The sequence below is a fragment of the Ursus maritimus genome, unplaced genomic scaffold (genome assembly GCF_017311325.1).
Source record: "Ursus maritimus isolate PB19 unplaced genomic scaffold, ASM1731132v1 scaffold_2, whole genome shotgun sequence".
In the NCBI taxonomy this organism is placed as follows: Eukaryota; Metazoa; Chordata; class Mammalia; order Carnivora; family Ursidae; genus Ursus; species Ursus maritimus.
The window spans coordinates 10,156,908-10,184,346 of record NW_024424452.1 but is presented as its reverse complement, the minus strand read 5'-3'; the positions used below and the strand labels follow the sequence as shown (position 1 = coordinate 10,184,346).

At 59.5% G+C, this 27,439-nt stretch overlaps 1 protein-coding gene across 2 annotated transcripts; it reads right to left on the bottom strand.

Moving 5' to 3' along the window:
• Positions 1-491: 491 nt before the first annotated feature.
• On the bottom strand, positions 492-25,682 carry LIMK1 (LIM domain kinase 1). Of its 2 annotated transcripts, XM_040634951.1 has the most exons (16): positions 25,596-25,682; positions 23,847-23,943; positions 17,110-17,248; positions 16,711-16,820; positions 15,401-15,607; positions 10,665-10,770; positions 10,387-10,553; positions 9,188-9,371; positions 8,260-8,346; positions 7,810-7,941; positions 6,621-6,680; positions 6,278-6,343; positions 3,896-4,052; positions 2,334-2,389; positions 1,912-2,069; positions 492-1,816 (listed from the first exon to the last, which is right to left on the bottom strand). In XM_040634951.1, exons 1-16 carry the CDS (start codon positions 25,648-25,650, stop codon positions 1,654-1,656), a joined length of 1,944 nt encoding a protein of 647 aa, XP_040490885.1. In that variant the 5' UTR covers positions 25,651-25,682; the 3' UTR covers positions 492-1,653. The 2 variants fall into 2 exon arrangements, with proteins under 2 accessions (XP_040490885.1, XP_040490886.1); XM_040634952.1 differs by lacking the exons at positions 23,847-23,943; positions 25,596-25,682 and adding an exon at positions 20,394-20,519.
• Between the last annotated feature and the right edge of the window lie 1,757 nt (positions 25,683-27,439).

Below are 27,439 nucleotides of genomic sequence, written 5' to 3'. Positions count from 1 at the left end.
CTGCTCCCAAATTCTTGACAGAGTTCAGCCACAAGCCATCACTGTTCTTTCAAGCCATCGAGTTTAAGAGGTGATTCAATACGCCAACACCAGATAGCTAAAGTAACCCCCCCCTTTCCCTAAATGCCCCTGCTGGGGGCGCGTAGCTGCTTCCCAAAGTTCACCATCTCTGGGTTATCCCACTATCCACTTTTTACCCTTGCACTGTCTTTCAACCGCTGCGTCAACAGTCCCCTGTATCAAACGCCCTCTAGTTGAGCTATTGTGATCTGTTTTCCTGACTGGATCCCTGAGAGTTTTAGAAAGAAGAGAACGTTTGTTATTACATGAGAGCAATGCATTCCCTAGTATCTCCTCCTCCCCGCTCCCAAACCCAGCTTTGGAGAAGTCTCCACTCGAGTGGCCTGCCCCCTGGGCTTCTAGTCACAAAGAGCCGCTCTCGTTCCTGGTTCCTCGGGGCCCCAGACACGCATGGCAACGGGGAATCTGGGTGGGGAGTATGGAATTTATTTTATTGTTCTGAGTCTGGGTTTTTGTTCCTTAGACATCACGATTCCTGGACGGAGGGGACGCGTCCCACCTCCCGGACTCGTAGTCCCACGGGCCTGTCTGGGTTGTTTTCCAGGTTCAAAGTGCACTGAGAAGGCTTCACAGTTTTAATACTTCCTAGATGCTCAACTGAGGCAAAGTGACAAAATGGCCCCCCCACCCCCGCCCGCCAGAAAAATAAAACCCCAAGCCCCCCAACAGCAGCTGCTGCAGCCGTATGAAAAAATAATACAAATTCTTCTTAAAAAATAGATTACACAGAAAGAACCCAGAGGACAGAGGGCCATGGGGCGGGGCGGGGAGCCTGGGGAGAAGCCCGGGAGGGGTACTGAGATGAACTGCGGGGGTTGGGATGCTGGTGGACACGTGCCTCGTCCGCTCTGCCCAGCGTCCCTCTGTGGCTCCGCCCGGCAGCTCTGACCCAGGGACCCGACTCCCCCCTCCCCCAGCGGACCCTCCCTTCACCCTGAGGCCTGGTACCTGCTTCTCACTAAAGTGGCTTCAAGAAAGAAATGGAGAGACCCAAAGCAAGAGAGGCCTGCGGCCGAGCTACCGGGGACTTCCATCCTACAGGGGCAGACCTCTCTGTGTTTGGGGGTTTGGATAATTACCAATACCTGCGGCTACCGAGACACCCCCCCAGGGGGTGAGGCCCCCCAGCCACGCGGCCTCTCCCTCACTCTGCGGCCTCCCCTACGTACCCAGCCGTTACCAGGCCTGGTCTGAGACTGTCTCCAGCCCAGCCTCAGAGGAGCTGCAGACAGGTGGGTGTGCACAGGACGGCTGGGGGGGGCGGGGTGCAGGATGGCGCGGGACTCACGCGGGCCCTCCAGCTCATGCAAGGAGAAGCGGGAGGGGGCGGCCCCACCAAGACAGAGGTAAGGCAGGGCGAGGTGACGGTGTGTGCAGCCAGGCCAGCTCTGGGGCCAGGGGCAGAGACGGGGCAGGGGCCACGGCCCGCAGGGGAGAAGAAGGCAAGTCAGGGCCTGGCACCAGGTAGGAGTCTGGGTGCCTCCCGCCCAGCGGAGGCCTCCACACCCGGCCACGACGTGCAGAGGAGTGTGGCGCCGGCGGTGGGGCCGGAGGCAGCTGGGTGGGCTGGGCTCAGTCGGGGACCTCGGGGTGAGCAGGCAGTCCGCTCTCGCCACGCCGGTAGGTCTCCCAGAAGCCCCTGTCCAGCTGCTCCAGCTGCGGGCCCAGTGGCAGGTGGCCGGCCAAGTGCATGCGGAGGGTCTCCAGCCATTGCTCCAGCTTCACGAAGGAGGGCCTGGGGTGACAGGGGGGTGGGGTGGTGGGTTCTGCTCCACAGGGGACCGGCCCCACCTCTAGGGCTGCTCCCAGCAGAGCCCCAACCGCACTTACCTCTTCTCAGGGTCCAGATCACAGCAGCGCACGGTGATGGGAAAAAAGCTCGGCGGGCAGTTTGGGGGGCAGTAACGGTCCAGGAAGCCTCGCACATTGAGGCCAAAGTCCATGGTGCGGGGCAGGTAGTCAGGGTCCGCATTCACCCGCCCAATGATCTGTCCCGCACAAGGCGCAGCAGTTAGCCAGGGTGGTGGGGGGTAGGGAGTCCCTGGGGCTGGGCACCACTTGGTCTGGTACCTGCCCGGCCAACACGCCCCCTGGGGGGTGCAGGCTGCTGTGGGCAGCCCCGTTCCCAGGAGCTCCCCCCGCCCGCCCCCCAGCCTGGGGCCCCTGCAGACTTCCACCTGCAGCCCAGCAGTGCAGGGAGTGGACGGGAGCCACCAAGCCTCATGCCAACTGCCGCCCGCCCCTGGACCTACCTCGCACAGGACGATTCCAAAGGAAAACACATCTACCTTCTCGTCATAGCTGCGGCCTAGGCGGAGAGATCAGCTGTCAGCAGGTGAGGCTAGCTCAGGGGCCGCCCGGCTGGGGCCAGGAGGCAGAGGCTAGCAACCTCCGTGGGACCAGGGCTTAGGCTCTGCCCCCTTACTCCCCCCCGCCCCAACCAGGTCTGAGCAAACTTTGGGAGATGAGGAGAGCCCTGGGCAGGGGGTTCTAGGCCCGACTCGGCCACTGACCAGCTGAGACTCTAGGCAAGTCAAGGACCATGTGGCGGCCTTGAAAATTATCCATGTAAAACCCCTGGGATGTGTGACATTACTTTATCGGGAAAAACGTCTCTGCCAATATGATCGCTAAGGATCTTGAGATGAGGGAATCCTGGATTATCTGGGTGGGCTCTAAGCACCATTAGAAGTGTCCTAAGGGAGACCGAGGAGGAGAAGACACAGGAGAGGGGGCAGGGGCCACGACCCCAGGACAGCCACCAGCAGCTAGAAGCAGCAAGCAGTGGGTGATCTCCCCTCAGATCCCTGCAGGGAGCACAGCTCTCCGGACTTCCGACTTCTGGCTTCCAGAACCATGAGAGAGTAAGTTTCTGCTGTTTTAAATGGTCCAGTTGGTGGAAATCTGTGGACGGTGGCCCCAAGGACAGGCAAAGGCTCGGAGCCTCGAGCTCTTCAGCTCTGACACGGGGAATGAGACCATCTACTGCAGGACACTGAAAACCACCCGTACGGCCACTCTCACGTGTCAGATTCTGACTGGTTTACAAACTAGCTGATCCTCACAGCCCCCCCTGAAGGTAGGGAGTGAGGCCCATGTTGCAGGTTAAGTCGCCGGGGTGGGATGTGGGCGGCTACGTTAACTCCGGGCGGTGCTGGCGCCGAGATGCCCCCGGCCCTGCCTGCCCTGACCCCATTGTGCACCTGCCTGGGCGGGGGCTTTATAGCGCACCACGCAGCCATACGTGGGTCACCGGGTGACGGGCCTGATAAAAAAGAAACGAAGTGGGAGAGAGGCCCCAAGTGGGCCAGGCTGTCCACCACCTACTCACTGGGCCCCATAAAGATGTCGCCCTGCATGGAACTTGCCAGTGTGATTAAGTCAAGATCTGGGGATGGGCAGAGGATGATATGACCACAAAGGTCCTTATGAGGGAGGCAGGCACGGAAGGAGACCTGACAACGGACACAGAGGTCCAAGAAGGTGCCAGGGTCCTAGCCTTCGTCAGAGGACGGGGCCTCGGGCCAACGAACGGAGGCAGCCTTTAGAGGCTAGAAGGGAAATGGGTTCTGCCCTCAAGCCTGCAGAAGGAACCCAGCCCAGCCGATACCTGACTTCCCAATCCCAGGACTAGATAATAATTTGGTGTTTAAGCCAAGTGGGTGGTGATTTGTTACAGTGGGACAGGAAAAGGAGGCACAGGACCCAAGGAGGGAGCCGAGGCGGAGGAGGCGGAGGCCAGGGACTTGGGGGCCGCAGACCGGCCTGGGAGCCCTGGGCCCGGGTGGATGGGACGGGCGGGCGGCCCACTCACCATTGATCATCTCGGGCGCCATCCAGTAGGGGTTGCCCACCACCGTGTAGCGCTTTTTGCGGTCTGCCTTCTTGAGGCTTCGCAGGTCTTCAGGCTGTGTCTTTTCTTCCACCATGAGCCGGGCCAGCCCGAAGTCGGCCACCACCACGTTCTTGTTCTGGGGTGACGAGGAAGCAGGGCCGCACTGAGACCAGCTCCTGGCACCACCTGCCCACCCCACGCGTAGTCGGGACCGATCCGCAGACAGCTCCAAGGACACGCCTCAGACACCCTGGGGCCTGGGCTGCCGGGGCGCCCGGCTGTGCAAGGGAGGTAGCGATTCTCATTTAAGACCCAGGTCCTCCGCTTGACCCGGGAAAGCTCTGTCTGTCACTCCTCCCTCCAACAATCTGGGGACGTGCATGTTAATTTCATCCCCACTTTACACACGATAATGCTCAGGCCCAGAAAGGTTAAGAGTGTTGCCCAAGGCCATCCAGCTGGTCAGCTCCACTGTTCTAGGTCTGCAGGAGCCCTTCTAGGCCTGTAGCCCTGTGGAGTGGAGAGGCTGACTGCTGTGTCTACCCGGCAAGATGGGAAAATCGGGGAGGGTGCCCCCCTGAAGGACAGGGGGCAGGCAGGAGCCCTGGGGCACTGGTGCCAAGTCCGGGGGCTGGGGAGGTCCTCTAGCAGACCCTACATGCCAGCCCCAGGATTGGCCACGGTGCCGGGAGACCGAGGAGTGGGCACAGAGGCGGAGACGGCAGGGCCCCAGCCGGGCGGGGCTTAGGACCAGGCTCACTTCGTAGGGAAGGACTCTGTCACTTCTGGGAGTGACACCAATGTGACAGGTACCTAGAGAAAACTGTACAAAGACAGCAGACAGGGGAGGCGCTGAGCACGCGCAGGGTCCACCAGGATCGTTCAAGTGCTGATTCCTGCCCCATTCTGCTGAGGGTGTCCACTTTTGAAGAGTCCCCCCAGACCCTGCTATGGGAGACCAGTAAGGGTGACCGCCAGATTCTTGGAGGCCCCAAATGGTAGGCAGAAGTTTTGGTTTGTGCATAGATGGATTCTGGGGGTTGGGGGGGGCGGCTCACAACTCTTATCAGATTCTCAAGGGATGCCCCCTGCTGCTGGGTAGAAGCTACGAGAGGCCACCCTGTCCCGGCCCTGCACACCACGCTGGCTCAGCCTTGCAGTGACGCTCATCGCCAGCAGGGGCAGTGTGAGCAGGCTCGGGGAGGCCGGTGGCTCCACCCTCGCCCACCTGTCTGTGCTCACCGCCCACTGCTTTCCGAGCCCAGGTGCCCCCAGAACCTCCTGAAAATTCCCAGTGGGCTGAGACACCCGCCCCCACCCCCAACCCCGCCAACTCTAAAGTGACCAACTCATTGCTTCCTGAATGTCATGCTGCAGGGCCTAAAACCCTTCTTGTACTGAATTCATTTGGCAAATGCCTGCCTGGAGAACTTCTTCCTCCACGCCCGGATCTCAACCTGCCCGTGGTGCGATCAATGGTCTCCTTCTCCAAATTCATGTCCACTTAGAATCTCAAAGTGACTCTATTTGGAGACAGGACTTTTGCCGATGCTACCAGTTCAGATGAGGTTATACTACATCAAGGCGGGTCCCAAATCCAGTGCCTGCTGTCTTTGTAAGAGGACACACAGTGGGAAGCCTCAGGCAGTGGATGCCGGCCGAGGAACGCCAAGGAGTGCCAGCGGCCTCCAGAGGCTGGGAGAGAAGCACGGGACAGATTCTCCCTCAGAGCCTCTAGAAGGAGCCAACCTTGTCAACACCTTGGTTCAGGACCTTTTGCTTCCTGAACCCTGTGAATGCATTTCGGTCGTTCCAACCCTTCCAGTCCATGGTTCTCTGTGATGGCAGCCCCAGGAAACGAGTGCGCCACCTCTCCAGCTGGGCATGGCCAGTCATCCCCTGCTGTCTCCTGTGGACAGCCCTCCGTCCCCACCCTTCAGACCCTGGGCTCCCTGCCCCCCTCCCCACTACCCTCACTTCCCCTTGACCATGCCCACCCCCACGCCCAGGCCCCCCTCCGGACCTGCAGTTGTTCCTGCTGCGTGCTGCAGGCCTGGCCACTCTGCCGTGGGCTGTTCTGGCAATGCCACGCTCACGAGCTGTCACACATTACCCATCGCTTTCTCCTGTACCCATTTATCAGAGCCTCCTAATAACCTGGGATGTGGGCGGCTCAGAGGGCTGCAGCCACAGTCCAAGCAAATGGCCGAGCCGGGTCTGTCCCCCTCCTGGCGCTGCTTCCGCACAGGCCGGAGGAGAACTGGAGGAGGCAAGCCAGGATCCCGGTCCCCGAAAGGCCCTGAGGCTAGGAGCATGCGGGGCAGGGCTCTTGCAGTCTCCCTCCCCGCCCGGGCTGCTCACCTCTCGGACCAGGCAGTTGTGGGAGTTGAGGTCCCGGTGGATGATGTTCATGGAGTGAAGGTAGGCCTGGGGGCAGGGGGCATGGAGGTCAGGAGGCCGCTGTGCTGAGGGAGCCCAGCCGAGCCAGCCCTGGCCCCCTAGAGGCTGCCCCAGTCGTGTGAGTGAGGGGTGCTCTCCCCACCTGCATCACCCACCCGCTCTGCTTTCTCAGAGCTTCCTGACGGCTTCCGTCTCAGACTTTCTTGCAAAGTTTCAGATTAGTGGAACAGAATCTTTTGGTAAGTGGGGTCAGATCACCCAGCCCAACCCCCCCAACCCCTCCCCCCGCCCCGAGGCTACTCACCATCCCTGAAGCGATGTCCTTGGCAAAGCTCACCCTCTGACTCCACGGGTACTGGCTGTCCTGAGGGGGCGGAGAGAAGGGCCAGGATGGGCCAACGGGGCCACGGTCTCCCGGTTGGGTGAGAGAGAAGCCAAGGGAGCAAGTGTCCCAGAGAGTCCAGTGACCACCCCGCCCTTGCACCCACACCTGTCCGCATCTAAGGGGTGTGGGTGGGTAACTCAAACACATCAGTTTCCAGTATGTGATTTTAAACACAAAGTGGGGGATACGCCTCCATAACTCCCGATCCAGCTCTCTGGGGAAAAAAACCTCGCTCTTCAACACAATCCCATTCTTTCAGGTTTTTAGAAAATCTGCACCTACTTTCCTGTACGGGCAGAGACAGATGGGCCCAACGAGAGCGCCTACAGAGCGCCAGCGAGGAGGGCTCTCGGCTCGGATCATCTGGAAATGCCTGCTTCTCTCACCCCGTCCCGCAGCCGCAGACCTCGAGTACGGGGTGAGGACATCAGAGAGCATAAAAGACCAGAGTGCAGTGAGGAGCCCCGCGCGGGGGTAGCCTGGCATTTCCAAACTGCACTTGACCACAGAATCCTTTCTGAGAACTCGCACCTGTGAGGGGCCTGCAGGGACCCCAGCCTGAGGGAGGGAGGCATCCGGGGTGCGGTTGGGGAATAGGACCGCTCGGTCTCGGGCATGCCGAGATGGGGCACCGTCCACGAGCACCAGGCTGCTACAAGCTCCTCCCCAAATACGTGCTCAGTTTGGATGTGCGATTGTTCTCCAAGCTCTTAAAGTTCCTAATTTTACAGAACATAGTAAACAGTACAAAGGCCCCCAGCGGAGAGGTAGCAAAGGTGCCTTTCCTGAGGTGCCCGCCCGTGGCAGGTAAGGCTGGGATGGCTGCTCTGGGCCCGGAGAAAGGGCCAGGCCGCGGGTCCGCAGGCCGGCCTTCCCGAAACAGCCTGTGTGTCCTCTCCATGAAGCTGCTGCCCTCTCTGGACCTCAGCTTTAGTTGGGCGTTGGTGGCTCCCTGTCTGATTCAGAATCAGGGTCTGGAGGGCTTTGGAGACCGGAGGCCAACCGCACTGAAGGGGCTGAGGGGGCCCAGAGAGCAGCTGCCTGCCCAGGGCCCACAGTGTGGCGGCGGGGACGGGGCAGCAGGCGGGGGCTCTGCGCGGGCACTCACCATGCTCTTGATGATGCCCCGCAGGGTGCCCCCCTTGATGTACTCTGTGATGAAGTTGAGCCTCTTGTCCTTATAGAGCACCCCGATGAACTTGAGCACGTTGGGGTGCTCCAGGCATCTCATGACCTTCACCTGGTGGGGTGCAGACAGGCTAGGCCTGGGGCTGTGCCCCAGTCTCTTTCTCTCCCCGCTGCCCCGCCAGAGGCCACCACCGGTCCCGAAGGTAGAGGAGTCCCCGCCTGTCCAGCCCACGCCACACCCACTGGCCACTGTGCTGTCCGCATGAGCTGTGCCCACCCCCAGGGATGCCCTTGTCCTTCTCGCTCTCCTGGCGAGATACTTTCTCTTCTTCCAATGTGTGGCTTGAGTGTCCCATCCTCCCGGAACCCCGAGCCACCTGTCTCAATGGAGAAGTCTGGTGAAGACGGGGCAGCAGTTCTGCTCACTGACCTCCTTGAGGAATGTCCTTTGGGTCTCTTCGTCGAACCGGATCAGCTCCTTCATCACCATCACCTCGCCCGTCTCCCGGTGCGTCACCTGTGTGGGGACACCGAGGCACGGAGACTCAGTGCCGACAGAGGCTCTGCTCTCTGCCAGCCTTGAAGGAGGCCCCAGCCCCACCCCAGAGCTGCGGGGGAGACGGACACATGGCTTGAAGCTCTTCACAGGCATTTCGGGTGATGCCCCCCACCCCCGAGGGGCGGGACTTATCGATTCCCTCATAGATGAGGCAACGGGGCCTTAGGAGGCTTCCTGATAGCATCCAAAGTCACCCAGCAGGAGAGAAGGGGGTGGCTGGGGCTCAGGTCCAGGACCGCCTGACCCAAAGCCCAGCTCTCTTTGCTCTGCTCTGCTGGGTGGTCTCCTGGAGGTCGAATGGAGGCTCTACCAGGGACTCCCCTCCCTGGGAAGGGGACCGGGCACAGGGCCTGACAGGCACCTTCTGCATAATCCTGAACCTTCCAGCTGGGTCACAGCCAGGGGACATCAGAGTCGGGGAAGGGCTTACTCTCTACTGGGGGAGTGTGGGAGGGGGTAAGCAGTGTAGGGGCCATGAGGGGTTGGCCTCAGGCTCAGTATATACAAGGCCCTGGGAAGGGAGCCTTCTGGGTCAGCCCGGGTTGCCCTCCCGCCCACCACCTTCCAACCACATCCTCCCCATAAAGTTCTAGGTCTCTCTGAAGTAGGTCCCCTCCCCCTAACCAGCTCAGGGAAGCCCAAGTGGATAAGAGCACAAGCCAGAAGTCTGGAAGCCGGGTGCCCCTTCCACTGTGGGTTTCTGGAGGCACTGGAGGGAGGCATGTGGACTGAGGGCTCTCACCTGGACCGTCCCCCGCTCCCACTTCCGGCCCCACCCCTGCGCAGGCCCACGCCGTACCTTGATGGCCTGTCCGAAGCAGCCCTTGCCCAACACCTCCCCATGGATGAGGTCTGAGGGCCGGAAGATGCGGTGCGGCCGGCAGACCACGCGGAGGGATTCGGAGCGCCCCAGGTCCTTGCGCTGGGAGGCTGGGGAGCCCAGTGAGCCGGCACCCGGAGACCTGTCGATGCTGTAGCTCCTCCTGGGGAGGCGCAGGCCGGGCTCAGGGTCACCGGGGCAGGTGGGCACCAGGCCTCAGCCCTGACCCCTGCCTCCTGCCCACCACGCTCCCATCCACGCCAGTCCATGTACGATCAGCACCCCCACCGCAGTGCGGGCGAGCGCGGCCCAGGGCAGCTCTCCGGGGTGGCCGTAAGGCTCTCGCCCCACCCTGACCAGCCCCCAGAGCCCCGTCCTAGGCCTGCCATCCTGCTATCCTGCAGGTGGCGTCCGCAGGTCCGTCTGCCCCTGGCCTGCTCTGCCTGACCCGAGGTCAGATGCTGTCTCCCAGCATTCGGGTGCCAGGCCCTGGGGTGTGGAGGCCGACAGCCTGGCCAGGATGGCCTAACCCTGCCGTGTGAGTGGCTCCAGGGGGCAGCTAGAGCTCCAGACAAATGCACGCAGGGAGGAACGACAGGCCTTCGACACCACCGTTTTTTAGAGTAAACGCAGCTTCCCCAGAAGGTATCCCCCAAAAATCTTTGTCCGGAGTCCTGCACAGGCCTCAGGGTGAGTGGAGTGAGGACCAGGCTGCCTCTGGGTTTCTTCCTTGTGCTCCCCTTCCCTTCAGGAGGGTATGGGGCCCCTGGGACCTCCTGCCTGGGCCCCTGCAATGGCCCGCGAGCCATCTCTGGGCTCGGGCACCCTTGTGCACAAGGGACGGGAAACGCGCCCTTTAGGCGGCCCACCCCTCCCCAACGACATTCGATGCTCCCATCATCCTGAGCCACCTGCCTGCTGCTCCGTGAAGCCAGGGTGCCCCGTGAACCCTGGGAGTGCTGGGCAACCCCCAGCTGGGGGGGCTTGTCCCCTGCTTTCTCACCTCTCATGACCCTTCCCCTCTCAGCCCTCTGTACCCCTTGCTGGCCTGCTTCTCTGCAAGGCTGAGTCCCCCACCAGACTGGGAGCTCCTGGACGGCAGGGACCAGGCCCTACCCCCCCCAAGGCCCGGCGTCCGTGAAAGCCTCTGGACACAACAAAGCACGGGGCTGACTTACAGGACAGGCTTCTGCCGTGACGAGCTGCCCACCTCCCCACTGGGAGTGTGAGTTGGGGAGACCAGGAGGCTGGGCTCAGGCCCCGGCCCGTGACCCAGCGTGTCGTGGGGATCGTGCTCAAGAGTTAGCTGGAGCAGGCGGCTGGTTTCCTGGATCAGCAGGTCAATCTGGGGACAGCGGGCGTGCCACAGGTGAGTCCGAGCTGGTGGAGACGGAGCTGGGGGAGGAGTCGGGCGTGAAGGCACCCCAATCCTGCTCACCAGACTCGGGACCCATACCTCATCCAGGGGCACATTCCGGATGGGCGTGCCATTGATTTCCAGGATCCGGTCTCCGACATGGATGGAATTCTTCACGTCGGGGCTCATGCAGCCTGGGTCCACCCTGTGGGGAGACAGTCACAGTGGTCAGACCCCTGCCTGCCTGTCCCCTGGAGCCCTGACGGGAAACCAAGGCCGAGGGGATCAGATCGCAGTGAGGGAGGAGGCAAATTCATTTCTATTTGGCATGCCTGACAGATGGCACCCGTCTAGAATCTGGAGCTCTGGTTTGGTGGGGAAGAATTCCGTCATTGATTACGGGTATCGGCTGTGGGTGTGAAAGTGGAGAAAAGTGCTATTTGCTGCTCCGGCCTGGAGGCTTAGGGGCTCCCATTCGGCAGAGCGCGGTCTCTGCCACGCAGGACAGACCGATCCTTCCAAATGCCTGCTGTGCTTTAGGCCTCCACTTCTCCAGAGTCAGCAGCACGGGGCTAGCAGCCCACCCTGAGCCACAGCTGCAGCCCAGAGACAGGATGGCACCCAGACTCGAACCCGCGGAATGGCCAATTTGCCAAATGTATTTGCTTCTTTGAACTCCTTGGTTACCTTGTGTTCGTCTTGTCTTCACCAAGGCTTTTTAAGGAACGTTTACTTTGTCTTTGCCCTGAGATGGGGGAAGCGGTAGGGAGTGGAACAAAAAGGAGACCGGGGACTTCAAGAAAAAGGTTTTGTAAGGGGCACTTGGGTGTCGCAGTCGGTCAAGCATTTGATTCTTGGTTTCGGCTCAGGTCATGATCTCAGGGTCATGAGATCGAGCCCACCTCGGCTCGGCTCCGTGCTGGGCGTGGAGGCTGCTTGGGATTCTCTCTCTCCCTTTCCCTCGGCCCCTCCCCCCTCCTCGCATGTGCTCTCACTTTTTCAAAAAGAAAAGAAAAAGAGGGGGCGCCTGGGTGGCACAGCGGTTAAGCGTCTGCCTTCGGCTCAGGGCGTGATCCCGGCGTTCTGGGATCGAGCCCCACATCGGGCTCCTCTGCTATGAGCCTCCTTCTTCCTCTCCCACTCCCCCTGCTTGTGTTCCCTCTCTCGCTGGCTGTCTCTCTCTCTGTCGAATAAATAAATAAAATCTTTAAAAAAAAAAAAAGAAAAAGAGAAAAAAAGGTTTATAAAAATTCTCTACTATCAAGAGTATATTCTCACGTGGGGGAGCTCTGCCTTACCCTGGAAAGCCAGGTAATTCGTGCAGGAGAACAGAGTTAGGCAGTCACCATCATGTGGCCATCGCAGTAATAAGTGACACAGCTAAGAAGCCCCCACGGATGCTAAAACCGTTTGGGGAAAGGCTGCTGGGGGCAGGATGTTTACAGACTCAAATCTCACAAATGACTTATTGATCATGTTACAAAGGGGGAAAAAACAAACCCCAGACAGCAGACAGCAGACTGTACTTGAACCGAGTAATCAAAGGCGACATCCCCAATAAAGGGCACGCGTTATTGACTTCATGGGTCTGGTCGGAGGATGCGGGACGGACACGGCATCACAAATGCTGTATCAGGTCAAAACGCGTTACCCGAATCTGACAAAGTGGACACAGCCGCCAGACCCAGATGGACGGGCATTCTACCGAATAACCGGCCCATGTTCTTCGCAAAGGTCAAGGTCATGAAGGACGATGAAAAGCTGAGGACCTGTCACAGACTCAAAGAGACTGAAGGGGACACGAGCGTTCAATGCCATGTAAGGTCATGGACTGGATCTTGGGAGGAGGGAAATGGCCAGAAAGGACGGTGTTGAGAAAACTGGCAAAATTTGAATGTGGACTGTATACTGGACTGAAGCATCACGTCAGTGCTAACTTCTTCAACGTCATAATTATGCTGTAAGACATGACGATAATTACGTAAGAGAATGCCTTTGTTTTTAAGAGAACGTGTAAAGTACTTGGTGGGGAGGAAGGGTCAGTAGTGCCTGTGACATGCTCTCAGTGACAGTAACTGACAGCAATGTGTACATATACATTAAGTCATACATACACACGTGTGTATATGCAAGGGAACATACACACTCTAAATGCGGCCCCGAAAAAGTTAAAATTGGTGAACATAGCTGAAGCGTGGGCAGGTAGTCAATGTTCTTGTTTTGGTAAATTTCCCATAAATTCGAAAATTTCAAGATAAAGAGCCGAAAAACAGTGAGCATGTTTCATCAATACAAGCTTCTAGTGGGTACAGTCTTCAAAGTACACTCCTTAGCCTCCCTGCCTCCCCTCAGTCTCCTGCTAAGGCGGCAGGGGGCTGGGGCACACGTGAATTAAACCTTCTTTCAAATGCTGCCTTCGACAAACAGAAAAGCGGTCCACGAAGACTTGTTTAAAACAGACAAGTCAATCGGGTCAGCAGACTTTGGGGGGCAGGGCGGCCCCTCCGAGGGCGTGGTCTGGGCCGAAATTGCTGGGAAAGCAGATGCTGGCTGGCGAGGGTGCTCATCCAGCGAGGGAGGCAGGGAGGAGGTGCTGCTGGCTTTCTGGTTCTAAAATCCTGCCTGGTTTCGAGAGACCAGCTGGTCTGGGAGTTCCCCCATCTCTCTCACCAGTCTGTCTGCCCGCTTGTGTATACGAGGCAGCTGTGGGCCTGGCTGCAGCTCAAGGTGGGGGAGCAGAGGCAGGGGCACCACCTTCCCCCCTGACCAGTGCGTCGCCATGGTGCCGGGACCAGACAGCTGTGGGAGAGGCGTGCGCTGGGTCCAGTGGAAGCTGGCACTGGGCTCCCAGGCAGAATATGAATGTGGGGGGGGTGGTGGCATTTAAAGCTACTTCTCAAGGAGTCTATCAAAGCCCAGGAGAGATCTTAGAAGGCTCCAAGGTGCCCAACTTCCTCACTAGGCAAAGACCCTAAAGCCCAGAGAGGACAGGGGGCTGCTTAGTGTCACACAGCGTGTTGGCAACGGGGCTGGCTCCTTTATCTGCCTGCCTTCTTGCATTTCAAACCTTTTCTATATCCTTTAGAATCTTCGTTAGGGATGACCTGCTCATATCAAATCTTGGTCTCCTGAATCCTGTGTGCCTAAATGTGTTTTTATTTCTCCCCCTTTCTTGAAAGGTATTTTCATCAAGGATAGAATCTTAGGTTGGCGGTTATTTTTTGCTCAGTGCACAGAATACATCATTTCGGTTATTCCCAGCTTCCTCTGTTTCTGTTGAGAAATCAGCTGCCCCCCTTTAAAGATAATTTGTCTATTTGTCTATTTTCTATGTCAACTTTTTTTTTTTGAGAGAGAGGGTGCTTGCGAGCAGGGGGAGAGGGAGAGAGAGAATTCCAAGCAGACTCCACATTCAGCATGGAGCCCGACATGGGGCTCCATCTCACGACCCTGAGATCATGACCTGAACCAAAATCAAGAGTTGGGACACTTAACCGACTGTGCCACCCAGACTCCGTGGCCACTTTTAAGGACTTTTCTCTCACCTTTGGTGTAGTAGTTCCACTAGATGGGGTGATCTGTGGGTGGATTTCTTTTTATTTTGTTTGGGATTTACTGGGCTTGTGTCTGGGGATTGGTGCCTGATGTCAGCTCTGGGATGTTCTTGGCCACTGTATCTTCAAATGCCGCCTCCTTCCCATCATCTCGCACTTCTCCTGGGATGCCAGATGGCATCCGTGTGTCCTAACCTCTGTCCTCCATGTCTCCTAACCTCTCTTTCACAGCTTTCGTCCTTTTGTGTCTCCGCCTCTCCCTTCGGTAGTTTAAAGCCCACCTCCACCGTTAAACCCTTGCATTGAGGTTTCCATTTCAATAATTACAGATTTCATTTCTAGGGGTTCTGTTTGGTTCTTTTCCAAATTTATTTGCTCTTTACTCATTTCTCCCCAAACATCTCTTATTGATTACAACATATTGAGCATAATTATTTTATATCATTTCCGATGATTCCAGTGTCTGGAGAGTCTATAGGTCTGGTTCTACTTCCTGTTGTTTCTGCTGACTCTCGCTCACAGTGCCTTGTTTCCTTAGGCGGTCAGTGATTTTGCACTGAATGGCTCATCTTCCTGGGGACACTGAGCTCGGTAAAGTGAAAGGATCTGCATCTGATGCTATCAGGGACTGGGGAACACTGCCAGCTGGGAAGTACTTGAAACTTTTACAGTTGTGACTTGGGGGCGTTTCGAGCCATCCAGGCATATGAGTTTGGGTTTGCAAACCCAAGTTTGTGAATTCTCAGGAGAGATTCCCCCCTCCCCTTCCATTCAGGCTCAAATCAGTTTATCTTCCAGTTCTGGGAGTGGGAGACTGATGGAAGGTGTGGTCTGCTTCTCGTTCATCCTCACTCTGAGAGCCTTCTGGGATCTCAGCCTAATGGAGGAGGAGTTCTCTAATGTGACCGGCTTCCTCGAGCAGGTCAGGGCTTTGAGAGGCCCAGCCATGAAAGGACTTAAAAACTGAAGCTTAAGTTCACTGAGTTTTGATTTGGCCTCAGAGCATGGCTGTCTTTCATGGTTCTGCTGATGCCCCTGGGCTCCCTGCATCAATTATCCTTGACCTGGTTACTCCTCTTTCTTGTTGGGTTATACATGGATTAAAGAAGTTGTTTTAAATATTTTATCTAACACCGGTCATAGTTTTTAAAGGAATGACTGGACCAGGGATGTGGCATACAACCCTGGTTGTCAGAGCTGGGTTCTATCTATGCCCAAATGCTCACCCAGCCCTAGAGTCTGCCACCCCCCCAGAGCCCCCATGGCCACAGCCAGACTCACCCCTGGACACGGACGGTGTGGGAGTGCTCTGTGCTGCAGCCCGGCAGACCGTGTGGGGGGTCGATGGAGACTGAGAGTCCACGTTTGCCATGAGTCGAGGCTGGGATGGATACTAGGGTAACTGTGTGGGGCAGGCGGGAGCCGGGGGAGTCGGGCAGGATCTGCTCGATGACGGGGGTCACCACAGTCTGGTAGTAGCAGTGCCCACTGCAAGGGCCACGCGTGGTAGGGACCCAAAGAGGGGGAAGAAAAGAGTGTCAGGACAGTCAATGGCATCACCACGCCCCCCATCTCCCAGCCCTAGGCTCCTCTTTCCTCCCCACCTCCCCTTACGGCTCCCCAAGGCAGGAGGGTCGTAGCTGCCCCATAGGTTTGGAGCAGGAACTGAGCACGTCTGGCCCAGCCCCTGCCCCTCTCAGTCATTCTGGGCTGGTCTATTCCTGTCATGCTGTAAGCTGGCCAGGAAAAGGCCTGTGGATAAATCCAGTTCAGGAGGAAGTCATTAAAAGCCCATTTGGGACTAAGCCATGCCGCCCGGGGAATCCAGCATTATCAGCACTGTATAATCTAGAATTCGTCTGGTCTTTGTCCTGGTTCCTGGGAAAGAGGGTCTAAATCCTTGGAATAGGAGTGGTCCTCAGCCCATACCTGAGCTTGTGTTGACAGATGACTCAGGATGGGAGCCAGGCACCAGAAAGAACCAATCATGTGATTAGATGGGGGTGGCCTGTGACCCAGCCCGACCTTGGAGGAGGGGGGGGCGGGGGTGGCTGAAGAGTAAGTTCAATCATGTGCCCAATGATTCAATCGATGGTGCCTACGTAATGAAACCCCAATAAAAACTCTGGTGATGCCAGGGCAAATGGGGGCATCACATGTCCTGATTCCTGATTCCGCATTTGGGGACCCTCCCACTTTGTTCTTTGTGTCACTTCCACTGGCTGGTCCTCATATAAAGGGATCTGTGCCCTTTATAAAAACCCCTGTAATCCTAAGTATAGGGCTTGCCTGAGTTCTCGGAGTCGCTTAGTGAATTCTCAAAGTTGAGGGGTTGTGGGAACCCCTGAACTTGGGGCCAACTGGGGACTGGGCCTGAACTTGCGGGGTGTGTGCCAGAACCACCCCTCCGTGACACGGGAGAGCGGGCGTCTAAGGCGGCTGTTCTTGGTGTGACTCCCGTGTCCTTCCTCAGTGACTTCTACGCCCAACTTCTATTAACACCTGCGCCATGCAGGAGGGGAAAGGACCCCGGTGTGGAAGACCTGGAACGGGGTGGGCACCGCAGGCCCGGATGGGGCCCAGGCACTCACCAGTACAGCTTGGAGTGTTCCACCAGCGTGTAGGTGTCCCCGTCCCCGATGAAGGTCCCGCACGTGAGGCAGATGAAGCACTCGGGGTGGTATTTCAGCTCCCCGGCCACCTGGCAGGGGGGTGGTGGGGACAACCCAGCTCAGCAGCCCCTGCAGCCCCATAGCTCCTCTCCTCACCCTCCCCTTGGAAGGGCAGACCCGACCCAACTTTGGGGGCCTGGCTGGCCAGCTCTAGGATGCTGGTTCCAGAGACACACAGACAGACCAATGGGCTCAGAAGGCAGGGGGGGAGTCCGAGCCAGCGAAAAGGAGAACCAAAGAGGGCTGGGGTAGGGAAATCCGTGAGGACACACACATGCCTGCACCAGGCGCGGGGTGTGAGTGGGGCAGGGCACTTACCATGACCAGCCCCTTGGTGATGTGCTCCGAGCACCCGTGGCAGGACTCTCCATAGCGGGCCCAGTAGTCCCTCTTGCAGAAGAGCTGCCCATCCTTCTCGTAGTACTGGTGTGAGAGGGAGGCACTGCATTCACAACACCTGGGTGGAAGAGGCACAGAGACTCAGTCTGGCCCGGGCCCCCTTCCCCACAGCAGGTGCCTCTGTAAGAATTAGAAAAAGGCGTGCCTTCCTTGGGCAAAAGAAACCTGTGCTGGGGCCCAGGGCTTAGCAGGAGGAGTCTAGGATGGCTTCAGCCTCTCTTGGCCCCTCGACTAGAAGCCTCTGTGCAGTGCACAGCCTGTACAACCACCCATGGCAGTTCTGCACCCAGAGCACCAGATCATCTGGCCAAACCGCCAGTCCCAGGGTGAGAGATGCGCTTCACCTCTGAGCCCCTGTCCCTTGTCAGGCAAGGGAGACAGCCCAGAAAAGGAGAACAGCTTGCTCCTGCTCACCAGTCCCGTGGAGGGGGGAACGGAACGGAACCTAGGCGCCCAGGACTCGGGTGGGGCTGATGGAGATGGCAGTGACCTGGTGAAGCTGTGAAGAGCTACCACCTGCTGGCACCTGCCCGCTGTCTTGGCTAACTGTACTTAATCCACACTGGCCACCACGAGGCAGATGAACTCTGGAGGCTCTAAATGCCCAAGGTCGCGTGATGGGTGCCACAGACCCAAAGCAACGCTACTCCCTGTTCCGCTACAATATAAGGCAGGAACGTGGCTCAGCAGACACCAGCCAGGGTCAGTGAAGACAGAGGATCTCCTTGTTTCCGAGACCTCATCCAGCCCTCGGGTGCCGCAGCCCCAAGAAGGGGGCTCAGCCCAGCCCTGCTCACCCCAGCTCAACCAGGGCCCCAGCGCCGCACCTGCCATCAGAGGAGCAGTGGCGCTGACACAGAACGCCCGGATGTGTGGTCATCAAGGCCAGGACCCCTGCCCTATCGGGGGGGCTATGGGAGAGGCCCGGCTGGGGCCCCGGAAGGAAGCTGGGGTGAGGAGATGCACCTGCTTCCTTCCGTGTGTTATCCCACAGGCCAGGAGGTAGACCTACATGCCTGGCATCCTCCCACCCAAGTGAGCTGGACGGGGACCAGCAGCTCAGCTAAGTCAGGATGAGCAAACGCAGAAATGCGCCATGTCCTGGGAACCAGCCAGCAGGGGCACAAGTCACACTGGGTTTCGAAGAGCCTAACTGAGGGTCCTGGCCGCATATGTACTCTGGGCCAGAGTACACAGTGAGCAGAGAACCTGCCTGGCTCCGCTGCCGTCTGAGCGCCCTGGGTCATGTGCCAAGGTCAGGCAGGGACCAGGTACCAGGCTCAGAGCTCACGCCCAGTAGGGAAACAATCCAGGAGAGAGGAGGGCAGGGAAGATTGGGGCCTGAGTGAGACTGCCCGGCCCCCAGGCGCCCAGAGAACCCTCAGCCTCTGCAGCCAGCGCACGGATGGTCACACAGACCACACTCACTGATGCTCGTTAGGAACCGGGGATGAAGAGGAGGGCGAGGACGGCAGCCAAGAGTGCTGGTGGGACACTGTCCCTTTAAGAGGATCCAGCCAGTTCCCCATTGTCTGGGAGCCTGAGGGGAGGGGCCGGGGACCACAGGCGGGGCTGGGGGTTGGGGAGAAGAAGGCACAAAATGCCTGAGTTCAGATGCACCGGGGCGGGCGTGCACGCAGGAAGGGGGGGGTCAATGAACTCCAACTACGAGAGGTGGCGGTGGGGGAGGGAGAGCCTCTGGAGGCCGCCCTGGGATGTGAGAGCAGGCAGCGGAAGCAACGCTGGCCGGGAGCCATGACGTCATCCTCAGCCCTTCCTGCCCCCGCACACCCGGCCCCAGCCCCGGGCGCCCTTAGGGGGCGCGCATCTCACTGCGGGGCGGACGAAGGGGCAAGTAAGGCGTGGGGCCTGGAAGGAGGCCGCCCAGGATGAGAGGGATCCCGAGTGCACGCCCTCAGGGGCCTCCAACCTGGCGGGAAGGTGCGCGGCGGAGGCGGAGACGGCTCTGTGAAGGGGCGGGCGCGCGCACCGCACCGTGACCTTGGGGAGGTTCCCCCACCGCCCGCGCGCCCTGTGCCATCAGTGAGTGATTCACTTTGCCCTTCCACCGGCTAGACACTCGGCGCGTCACAGCAGTGTCACCACAGAAGTCTCCCCCTCACTGCTGGCTGCCAGGCTGCAGGAAGCAGGGCCCCCCCGCCTGCCTCTGGGTGGGTGGGCCCGTGGGGGCTCCGGAGCAGCCGCCTTCCTCTGGGGGAAGAGAATGCTCTTCTCCAGCCTGCAAACTCCTAGCCTGGCACTCCCGCACAAACATTCCTCACTGTAGCAGCCCTGGAAGACGGGGCGCTGACTCCCCCAAGGGCGGGGGGAGCGCACTGGGCTCCCTGGCCACCACTTCCCTGAAGCCGGCTCAGTCACCCGGCTGGGGTGCCCCCACATGCAGTCCGCACTGCCAGCCTCTCTGCCATCACCCCGAGGGCTCTCCGAGGTCCCACGCCAGGCACTCACAATGAGAACCTGGGACCGGTCCCCACTGCCAGCATCCCAGCGCCGCTCCCGGGGGCACCGCCGGCTGGGCCTCCATCTCAGACAGGGGATGTAGCCCAGGCTCATAGAGCCGCTTGGTGCCGGCACTCAGGGCCTCAGTGTACCTCTTAGTGTGGAAGGCACAGAGGAGCCCCTGGCCCTGTCCATGCCTTCATCTCTCAGGCCCATATGCAGCCACCAGCCAGAGGAGGAAGCTGGGGCTCTTGGGGGTGCCCCCACGCGTGTTGCTGCCCCCAGCTGGGATGTCAGGGGAGAAGCACCAGGGACCGAGGGTGTGAAGGGACGACCGGGCAAGACAGAGAAACTGGAGGACGGGCAGGCAGGCACAGAGCCCAGCTCAGGCACTGAGGGCTGTACTGGGGGGCAGCAGCCAGCTCCGCAGGGACAGGTCCATCCCTCCCAGGGATGCCCTCTAGCCAAGGCCACATCCCTGGACATGAGGGGTGAAGGAAGAACAGCTGGAGGACCAGATTCGCAGGGAGACCGACCAAAGGGCCAGAAGTCTCAGCAGCGGCCGGCCTGCTTTCCCCCAACAGGCGGCCAACAGTGACCGAGGAGTTTCAGTTCTCCTGCCCCCATAGCAGCCCAGGCCCAGGTAGGTCTGCCCCACAAGGTGGCCTCCGGCCCCAGGGGGCCCTCACCCAAGGGGCCCTGCCTGAGCTCTGGGCCAGGTGGGGGGGGGGCTCTGCACTTACTTGGCTCCTCTGAGGAAGCGGCTTCTTCTTAGGGCCAGCATCCCTTGCAGCAGGGGGGCAGCGTGGGGGTGGGCCGGCTGGCTGCTTCCCCATCCTCCTCCAGGCCCTCAGGATTGGAGGCTGCAGAGGGTGGGGCCAGCGTGGCCACACAGCCGGGGAGGAGGATGCAGCAATGTGGCTGGGGAGGCCTTGGTCTGGCCCACAACAGGAAGCAGTTGGGGGGCCTTCTGCTCTGGTGCAGGCCGGGAGGCGGTGGCCCGCACTCCGCCCTCAGCCCTGCACACCTGAGAGCGTGCCCTCCAGGCCCCTAGGCCTCCGCCGGGACAAAGGCAGCGGACGCTCCGGACGCTCCGGACGCTCTGGGGACAGGGACAAGCTCTCAAGCAGCTGCTTCTTCCAGTGCTGCTCCCAAGAGAACAGAGGTTGACTTCCACGGACGGTCTGTCGTCCCTGCCTGAAAGGTCCCCCAGAGAGGGGGAGACTGCACCCGGGCCCTGGCTCTGAACCCCATGCCCCCTGCATGCTCACCCCTCCTCACTGGTGGGGGGGCACCAGCCCACCCAGCCTCTGGGGAGATGTCACCAGAGCTATAGTGGCCCCAGGGCTGGTGTGCTGCCGGCTTCTGGGAAGGAACCTCCCGACCAGCAGCTGGACCAGAGCAAAGCTTGGACCACTCGGCCTGGCCATGACCTCCCAGGAGGTGGGGCGCGCAGGAGGTGGGACAGCTAGGACTGAGGAAGGAGAGAGCCCTGTGGTGACAGTGACCCCCTCGTGCTAATGCCAGAGGCCTGCCATGTGCCTTCACAGCTCTCCCATCACAAGGTACTCGGTCGGGGCCCCAGGACCTGGTGCCAGCCCCCCGTCACGGCACTGAGAGGCTCCTAGGGACAAAGCAAGTAGAATCCAGAGCCTGGCTGCCAGGTGGCCATGGGACGCAGGCAAGCAGTGACTCCTCTCAGACCGTGCTTCCTAACTGTCACAGGGGTAAGGACACTGTTGGCCTGGCTCAGATTTGGGGGCTGTTGGGAGAACCGCACACCACCGCCAGCACTTGTGGAGGCCAGAACGTGGATGCCATGGCTCTTACTGCCTGTGGGCCCGCTCTTGTTGTGGGGGCCCTACCTGTACCCCATCACACCCGGGACGGCAGCATATCCTTCTCCCTACTGCCCTGACCTGGGGCCCTACTCCTCCCCTGGTTGCAGGGCAGGGACCCCTGAAAAGCTACATCCCACTTCCCTGCTGTGGCTTCCATGGCCACGTTCCTTGCCCTCCCCCCATGTCTCCCCAAATTCCACCTCCCTCCCCGCCCTCAGCAGAGAGGGGTCCCCCAAATTCTTCCCGATTCCTCTCGGCCCCATCCTGAATCCTGCCCACCATCTCCATCTCAGCACCGGGCCAAGGGAGCTGCCTCTCCAGCCTTCCCACCTCTGAAGGGTCTGAGACCACCTCACCAGCTCTGGGCCAGGCACCACCAGCCCGGGTGGCTGGCTGCATTTCAACTCAGTGTGGCTAGGCACAGCTCGTCATCAACCCAGTCCCCGACTCCAAGAGAGCCGAAGCACCGCCATCCTCCCCAGCACCCAGGGCAAGAGCCCAGACGGCTTCAGATGCTCCCTCTGCTATTCCCCAGTCCCTGCTCGTGCGCCCCTCACCTCTTCACCCCTGCAGTGACTCAGGGTGAGGCGGACACAGGCTCCAGCCCGTGCTTGCGTGTAAACCGCGCAAGTCGTGATAACTCATGGGGTTACGGTGAAGGCTTAACGAAATCCAGCTGGTGAGGCCTTGAACAGCGCAGGAGTTGGGGCACCGACCCCGCACAGTCACAAAACCATGGGTAACTTTCGGCTCCCCCAAACTTAACTGCTCATGGCCTCCTGTTGACCGGAAGCCTTCCCCATAACATCAACAGCGTGTTAACACATATTTTATATGTTATATATAGCACCTACCGTATTCTTACAGCAAACTAAGCTAGAGAGAATGCTAGTAAGAAAATCAGAAAGAAAAGACATTTGCATATCGCACTGTAAAAAATCTGCAAGTAAGTAGACTGGCACAGTTCAAACCTATGTTGTTCAGGGTCAAGGGTAATGTTAAGAGCGCCAATAAACAGTGGCTAATATGCCTATGAGCCGGAACTGTCCCCTCTCTCCACTGTAGTCACTGTCCTAGGTCAGGCCTTCTGAGCTCAGATCCCTGAACTCCTGTGACAGTCCCTTCCCTGCCAAGTCACTGCCATCTGCCCACTGGGATGGCATTTTTCAATAGCACTTCCGCCCACATCCCTCCCCTGCTTTCTGCAAACCCTTGGCAGACTCCCTACTGCCCTTGGAAGGTCCTTATCTTGGCCTTGGGGTCCTTTCACAAACTGATCCCAACCTCCCTCCTCCGCTCGCTCTTTTCCAACCAGATGAGCTCTCAGTTTCTGTCTCTGTGCGTGTAGCTTTCTCCGCCTATCCAGAGCCCTCTTTGTCCCTGAAGGTTTCTTGTGATCGCCTGATTGGGAGCTCCGGGGCCCGGCGCCTGCCTCCCTTCTGACCTCACCAGCCAGGGTGGGTGCTGTGTGTTCACTTCACTTGCTGGCTGTGTGACTTTGGTCAAGGAATTAACCTCTGTGTCCCCAGAAATGGAGACAACACAATATCTAGAAGTCCTTAGAAGGGTGCCTGGCCCTTCCTAAATAGCAGAAAATGTTGGACGCTATTCTTAAAGAAAAACCAACCAACCTTGTCAGAAGTTCCCACTGCCTAAAATAAGCCCCTTTAGCTTGTGGTCGATGCCTTCCCACCTCAACTCTGCTATTCACTGACTGGCCCTGCCCTGTCACCTGCCAGGCCCATTGCCTGGAAATGCCCCCGTCACACTTCCCCACGTGGGAAATTTCACGTCCCTGAGACCCCGGGTTCTGGCCCTACAGCTAACTCTAAGGCTATCCCCTGCGCCTGCCTCTCAGGATGGTCCCATCGGGTGGCTGGGCCACCTCTGGGTCCCCCTGTGCTTGGCCGCAGCCCTGAGCCCGCTCTCTAATGCTTGGAGTTGGTTTGTGGAGGGATGGGGCTGGTCTTACTGGGCTGTGCATGTTCACAATGGGGCCTGGGTTGTATCTTCCTTCCTTTTCTGGAGCATGAGCACCCAGAAGGTAGGGGCACACTGCCCTCCACAGCCTCCCCCTGCCTGGGTGCCAGTAGGCCTCAGTAATACCGGTGGAAATTCAGGTCGCTCTCCTCCTCTCCTCAGAGGTCTAGGATGACAAAACAGAAAGGCCCTTGGGGACCTTCTAGTCTAAATGCCTCATTTTACAGATGGGGAAACTGAGGCCACAGACTTCCTGGAAGTCACAACCAGAGATGGCACCAGAGGGACTAGCCAGGTCTCCCAGACCGCTGACCCAGCCTCTGGTCGCTGGCAGGCCTTGCTCAGGGCACCCCCACCCCGGCCAGACTTCCCTACCTGAAGCAATCTGCGTGCCAGTCAGCATTCAGGGCCTGGAGGTACTGGCCATCATAGATCCTCTGGCCGCAGCTCGCACACACGGGCAACTCACTTCCTGCAAGGACACAGGGAGTCAGGAATCACTCTCTGGAGGCGCGGTCGTGCACCCACACAGAGCACCCAGACACTGTGCCTAGCAGGAGAAAAGACGCAGGTCTGAGAGTCTTGGTGAGATCTTGGCTAAGCTGCTAAGCCTCTCTGGGCCTCGGTTTCCCTATCTGTAAACTGAAGAGGAGGATCGGATGTCCACTCTCCAGCAACAGCATTCTTCTGCTTCCACTCCTGTCTGGCAAGGTCAGTTGGGAGGAAGAAAGCAGCAGGATTTAGAGATAAGGCAGCAGGTGACACTCTTGTCACTGCCCCTTTCCTCCCCTGCCTGTCCAGGAAGAGGAATCTTCAAAGGGCAGGGACTGGACAGGGCCAGGTTGGTGTATCCAGAGCTGAAGCCCCCACAGGAGGAGAAAGGCAGGAAGCCCGGAGGTGCTGGCCGCATCTGAGTCTGGGCCATGCCTTGGTCTATGAGGGCCTGGGGCTGCAGAGCTGGGCACTCCCAGACAACTGCTCTGGGGACGCCTGGCACCTCCTCAAGCCGGCCATTAGGCATGCTTAGTCATTCTAGGGGCCTAGTATCCTTGGAGCTGGGTGGGCCCTGGAAGTTCCCCCAAACCTGCTCCTCCCCATTGTACAGATGGGGAGACTGAGTCCTGAAGAGGGCAAGCCTGGTCATACAGTCAGGCTCCCAGGCCACAGCCTGGCCCTCCATGAGGTTGCAGGGACCAAGAGGCAGGGGTGACAGTGAGCTGGGCCCTTGCCCCAAGTAGGCCTTCAAGGGCCTGGGGGAGGGCTGGCAGGAGTCCTAGGGAAGAGCAGGGCTGGAGGGGCTGGCATAAATGGGACCTGCATTGTACCAGGTGAGACTATGTGATGGCTGCTCGGGAAACCCTGGGAAGGAGACCCCAGGGAGGGAGTCTTGGGGGTCTTCATACCCTAACTGTCCTGCAACCCAATCCCTGGGCCTCAGGACGGGGAAAGGGTCTGAAGAGGACACTAGAATGAGAGTCATCCTCCCAGCCAAGACTGATGGCAGGCACTGGGTTTGGTGCAGGGAGAGGGGGTGGGAGCCCCCAGGATACTGCCAACGGTTCCCTGGAGGAGGCTTATCTCTGCTCTGCCCATCAGAGCCCCCAACCACCAGTACCGGGGGCCAACTACCCAGCCCCCAATTATAAAGACGGGGAAACTGAGGCCTGGGACGTAGCCCCTGGCTCAAGGTCACGGAGCAGGGCGGGCAGCTCGGACCCAGGGCTGCGGCTTCCCCAGCCCCTCTTTCATCCCGGCCGGCTTAGAGACAGGATAAGGGATGGCCCCAGTGCGGGCCCCGGGCGGGCAGACCACGCGGAGGGAGGCTGGGCCGGGCGGGCTGCGCCTGGGACTCCTCCCGGGTGGTCGTCGGTCGGGGGAGGGGGCAGGCGGGGATGAAAGGGAGGAGGGGCCCACCCCGGGCAGAGGTGGGGGAAACGGGGTGGGAGCGTGTCAGGGAGGGGCCTGAGGGCTCGGGAAGGGCGAGCTCATCCCCGAGGAGGCAGGGGCGCGGCCTCGCGGCAGACCCGGCCTCCGCGGCTGCCCGGCCCGGCCCCCTCCCGTGCGCCCGCTCCCCCAGCTGCCCCGGCGCGACGCCCCCACCCGCCCGGCCCGCGCCCCGCGCACCTTCCTCTCCCATACGTTCTTCCCTCCAGGTGCAACAAAGTAGCGTCAACCTCATGCACTCGGCGGGGGGCGGGGCCCGGCGGGCTGGGGCTGGGGGCGGCCCGGGCCCCGCGAGCTCGCCCGCAGCCGGCGCCGCCGCCGCCGGCCCGGGAGGCGGAGGCGGAGAGCGCGGCCGGGCCGAGGTGGGCTCGGGGCTCGGCCGCCGCCGCCTCTCGGACACCGGCTCCGGCACCGGCTCCGCGCCGCGGCGGCCTGGGGAGGGAGCGGAGGGGCGGGCCGGGGCGGGGCCTGGAGCTGCGGCACGGGGGCGGGGCGGGGCGCGGGCGAGCGGCCGAACTGCCCTGCGCGGCCCCGCCTCGCGCCCTCGGCGGCGCCCCGCCCCGCCCTTTCATTCATCTTCGCCCGAGCGCCAAGTCTCTGCTGGGCGCCGCGAGGCGGAGACTCGTAAGCCGAAAACTGCCGCATCTGAAGGGAAGCGTGCTTCGGTGCGGCAGCCTCGGGGGATGCAAAGGCCCGGAAGGGGCCTCAGTTTCCCTTGGGGGCCAAGAACCCAGACCCGAGAAGGAGGAGGCGGTGTGCACCCTGAGGACTATGGTGGTCGCCTTGGAGAGGGGTGCCCGTCAGGTCCTCTCTCTCTCTCTCTCTCTCTCTGAGGCCTGCAGTGAGGTCAGGCCCCGGTGAGGGAAGGCGATGGCCCATGTCTCAGGCCCTCACCGGCTAGGCAGGGGGCTAAAGGAGGAGGCTGCATCTGATCTGGGGAGGAGTGAACCTCTGCCCGACTGTGACAGATGTGCTCAGGAGTCTGCTCTTCCCAGTGCTGGAGACCCGGAGCTGGGGTGGCCCTGCCCAGGGTGCTGGAGGAGGCACAGCTGAACAGGGTTTGGGCTGAGTGAAATGGCCAGAGGGATTGGCCCCCAGTCTAGCACTGAAAAGGTGGACCACCCTGCCTAGAAGTGGAGAATCCTAGAATGCTGGACCTGGGGAGGGGGTGACCCTTTCTCCCTTTAGACCCACCTTCCCACTTCATCCCATTATGAAGAGGTGGTGAGTGGAGAGGTTGAGCACCGTGCCCAGCGGCGCCCAGTGAACAAGGGGCAGAGCTGCCCTGACTTGGGCTCTGCATAATCACGTGTGTGTAGGCTCCTCTAGCCAGGGCCTGCAAAGCAGGGGCACTCACCCCTGGGTGCAAAAAACAGCCACCTGGGGGAGGGAAGAAAATATTAGAATTTTTATTTCTGATAAGAAAAAGCTGGGCTTTTAAAACACTTAATATTTAGATTGGTGTTGGTGCCCTTGCTCTGTCTGTTGGTCGGATGGCTAAGGGCGCAGGCCACGGTGCAGGCGGGAGGGGGGCAGAGTGGACCTGGAGGGGCCATGCACCTGTGCCTAGTTAGCTGAGCGATATTGTCAAATTTTAACAACTAACGCTCACAGATGGACTCGTGGCTGCAAAAGATTTCTGAAAAGAAAGCTGAGATTGAAGACAATGCTGATACCGCAAGACAAACAAAAAGATGGAGCTGGCTTCTATCCCTGGTAGGAACTACTTGTCAGTCCCCGTTCCCGGCGGAACCAGTGACTGGCTCATCAGAGCTGACGTATGCAGTCGCATTGCTCATATAAGGTATTAAATTTTTTTTTAGACAAAAAAGGAGTTTTGCACTTTTAGATAACATAATCATTCAAATATTGTTTTTCATCTTTTGAGGACTCTTCAATTCATAAACTCTGCTTTCACACGGTTATGGGATGACCATATTTTATTCGTGTGGTCAAGTATGTCTATAATTTATAAGTGAGTATGAGTACGTGTGTGGGGTGGGGAGCAAATTAAGAGCCCTGGC

What these genes read in the sequence shown, in the direction of transcription:
- LIMK1 (XM_040634951.1), bottom strand. Translation starts at nt 25,650, where the DNA reads ATGAGGTTGACGCTACTTTGTTGCACCTGGAGGGAAGAACGTATGGGA. An exon ending in AGAACGTATGGGAGAGGAAG is followed by an intron (nt 23,944 to 25,595) that starts GTGCGCGGGGCG and finishes GTGTCCTTGCAG; the next exon opens with GAAGTGAGTTGCCCGTGTGT. An exon ending in CACACCGTCCGTGTCCAGGG is followed by an intron (nt 10,771 to 15,400) that starts GTGAGTCTGGCT and finishes GTCTCCCCACAG; the next exon opens with GGTGGACCCAGGCTGCATGA.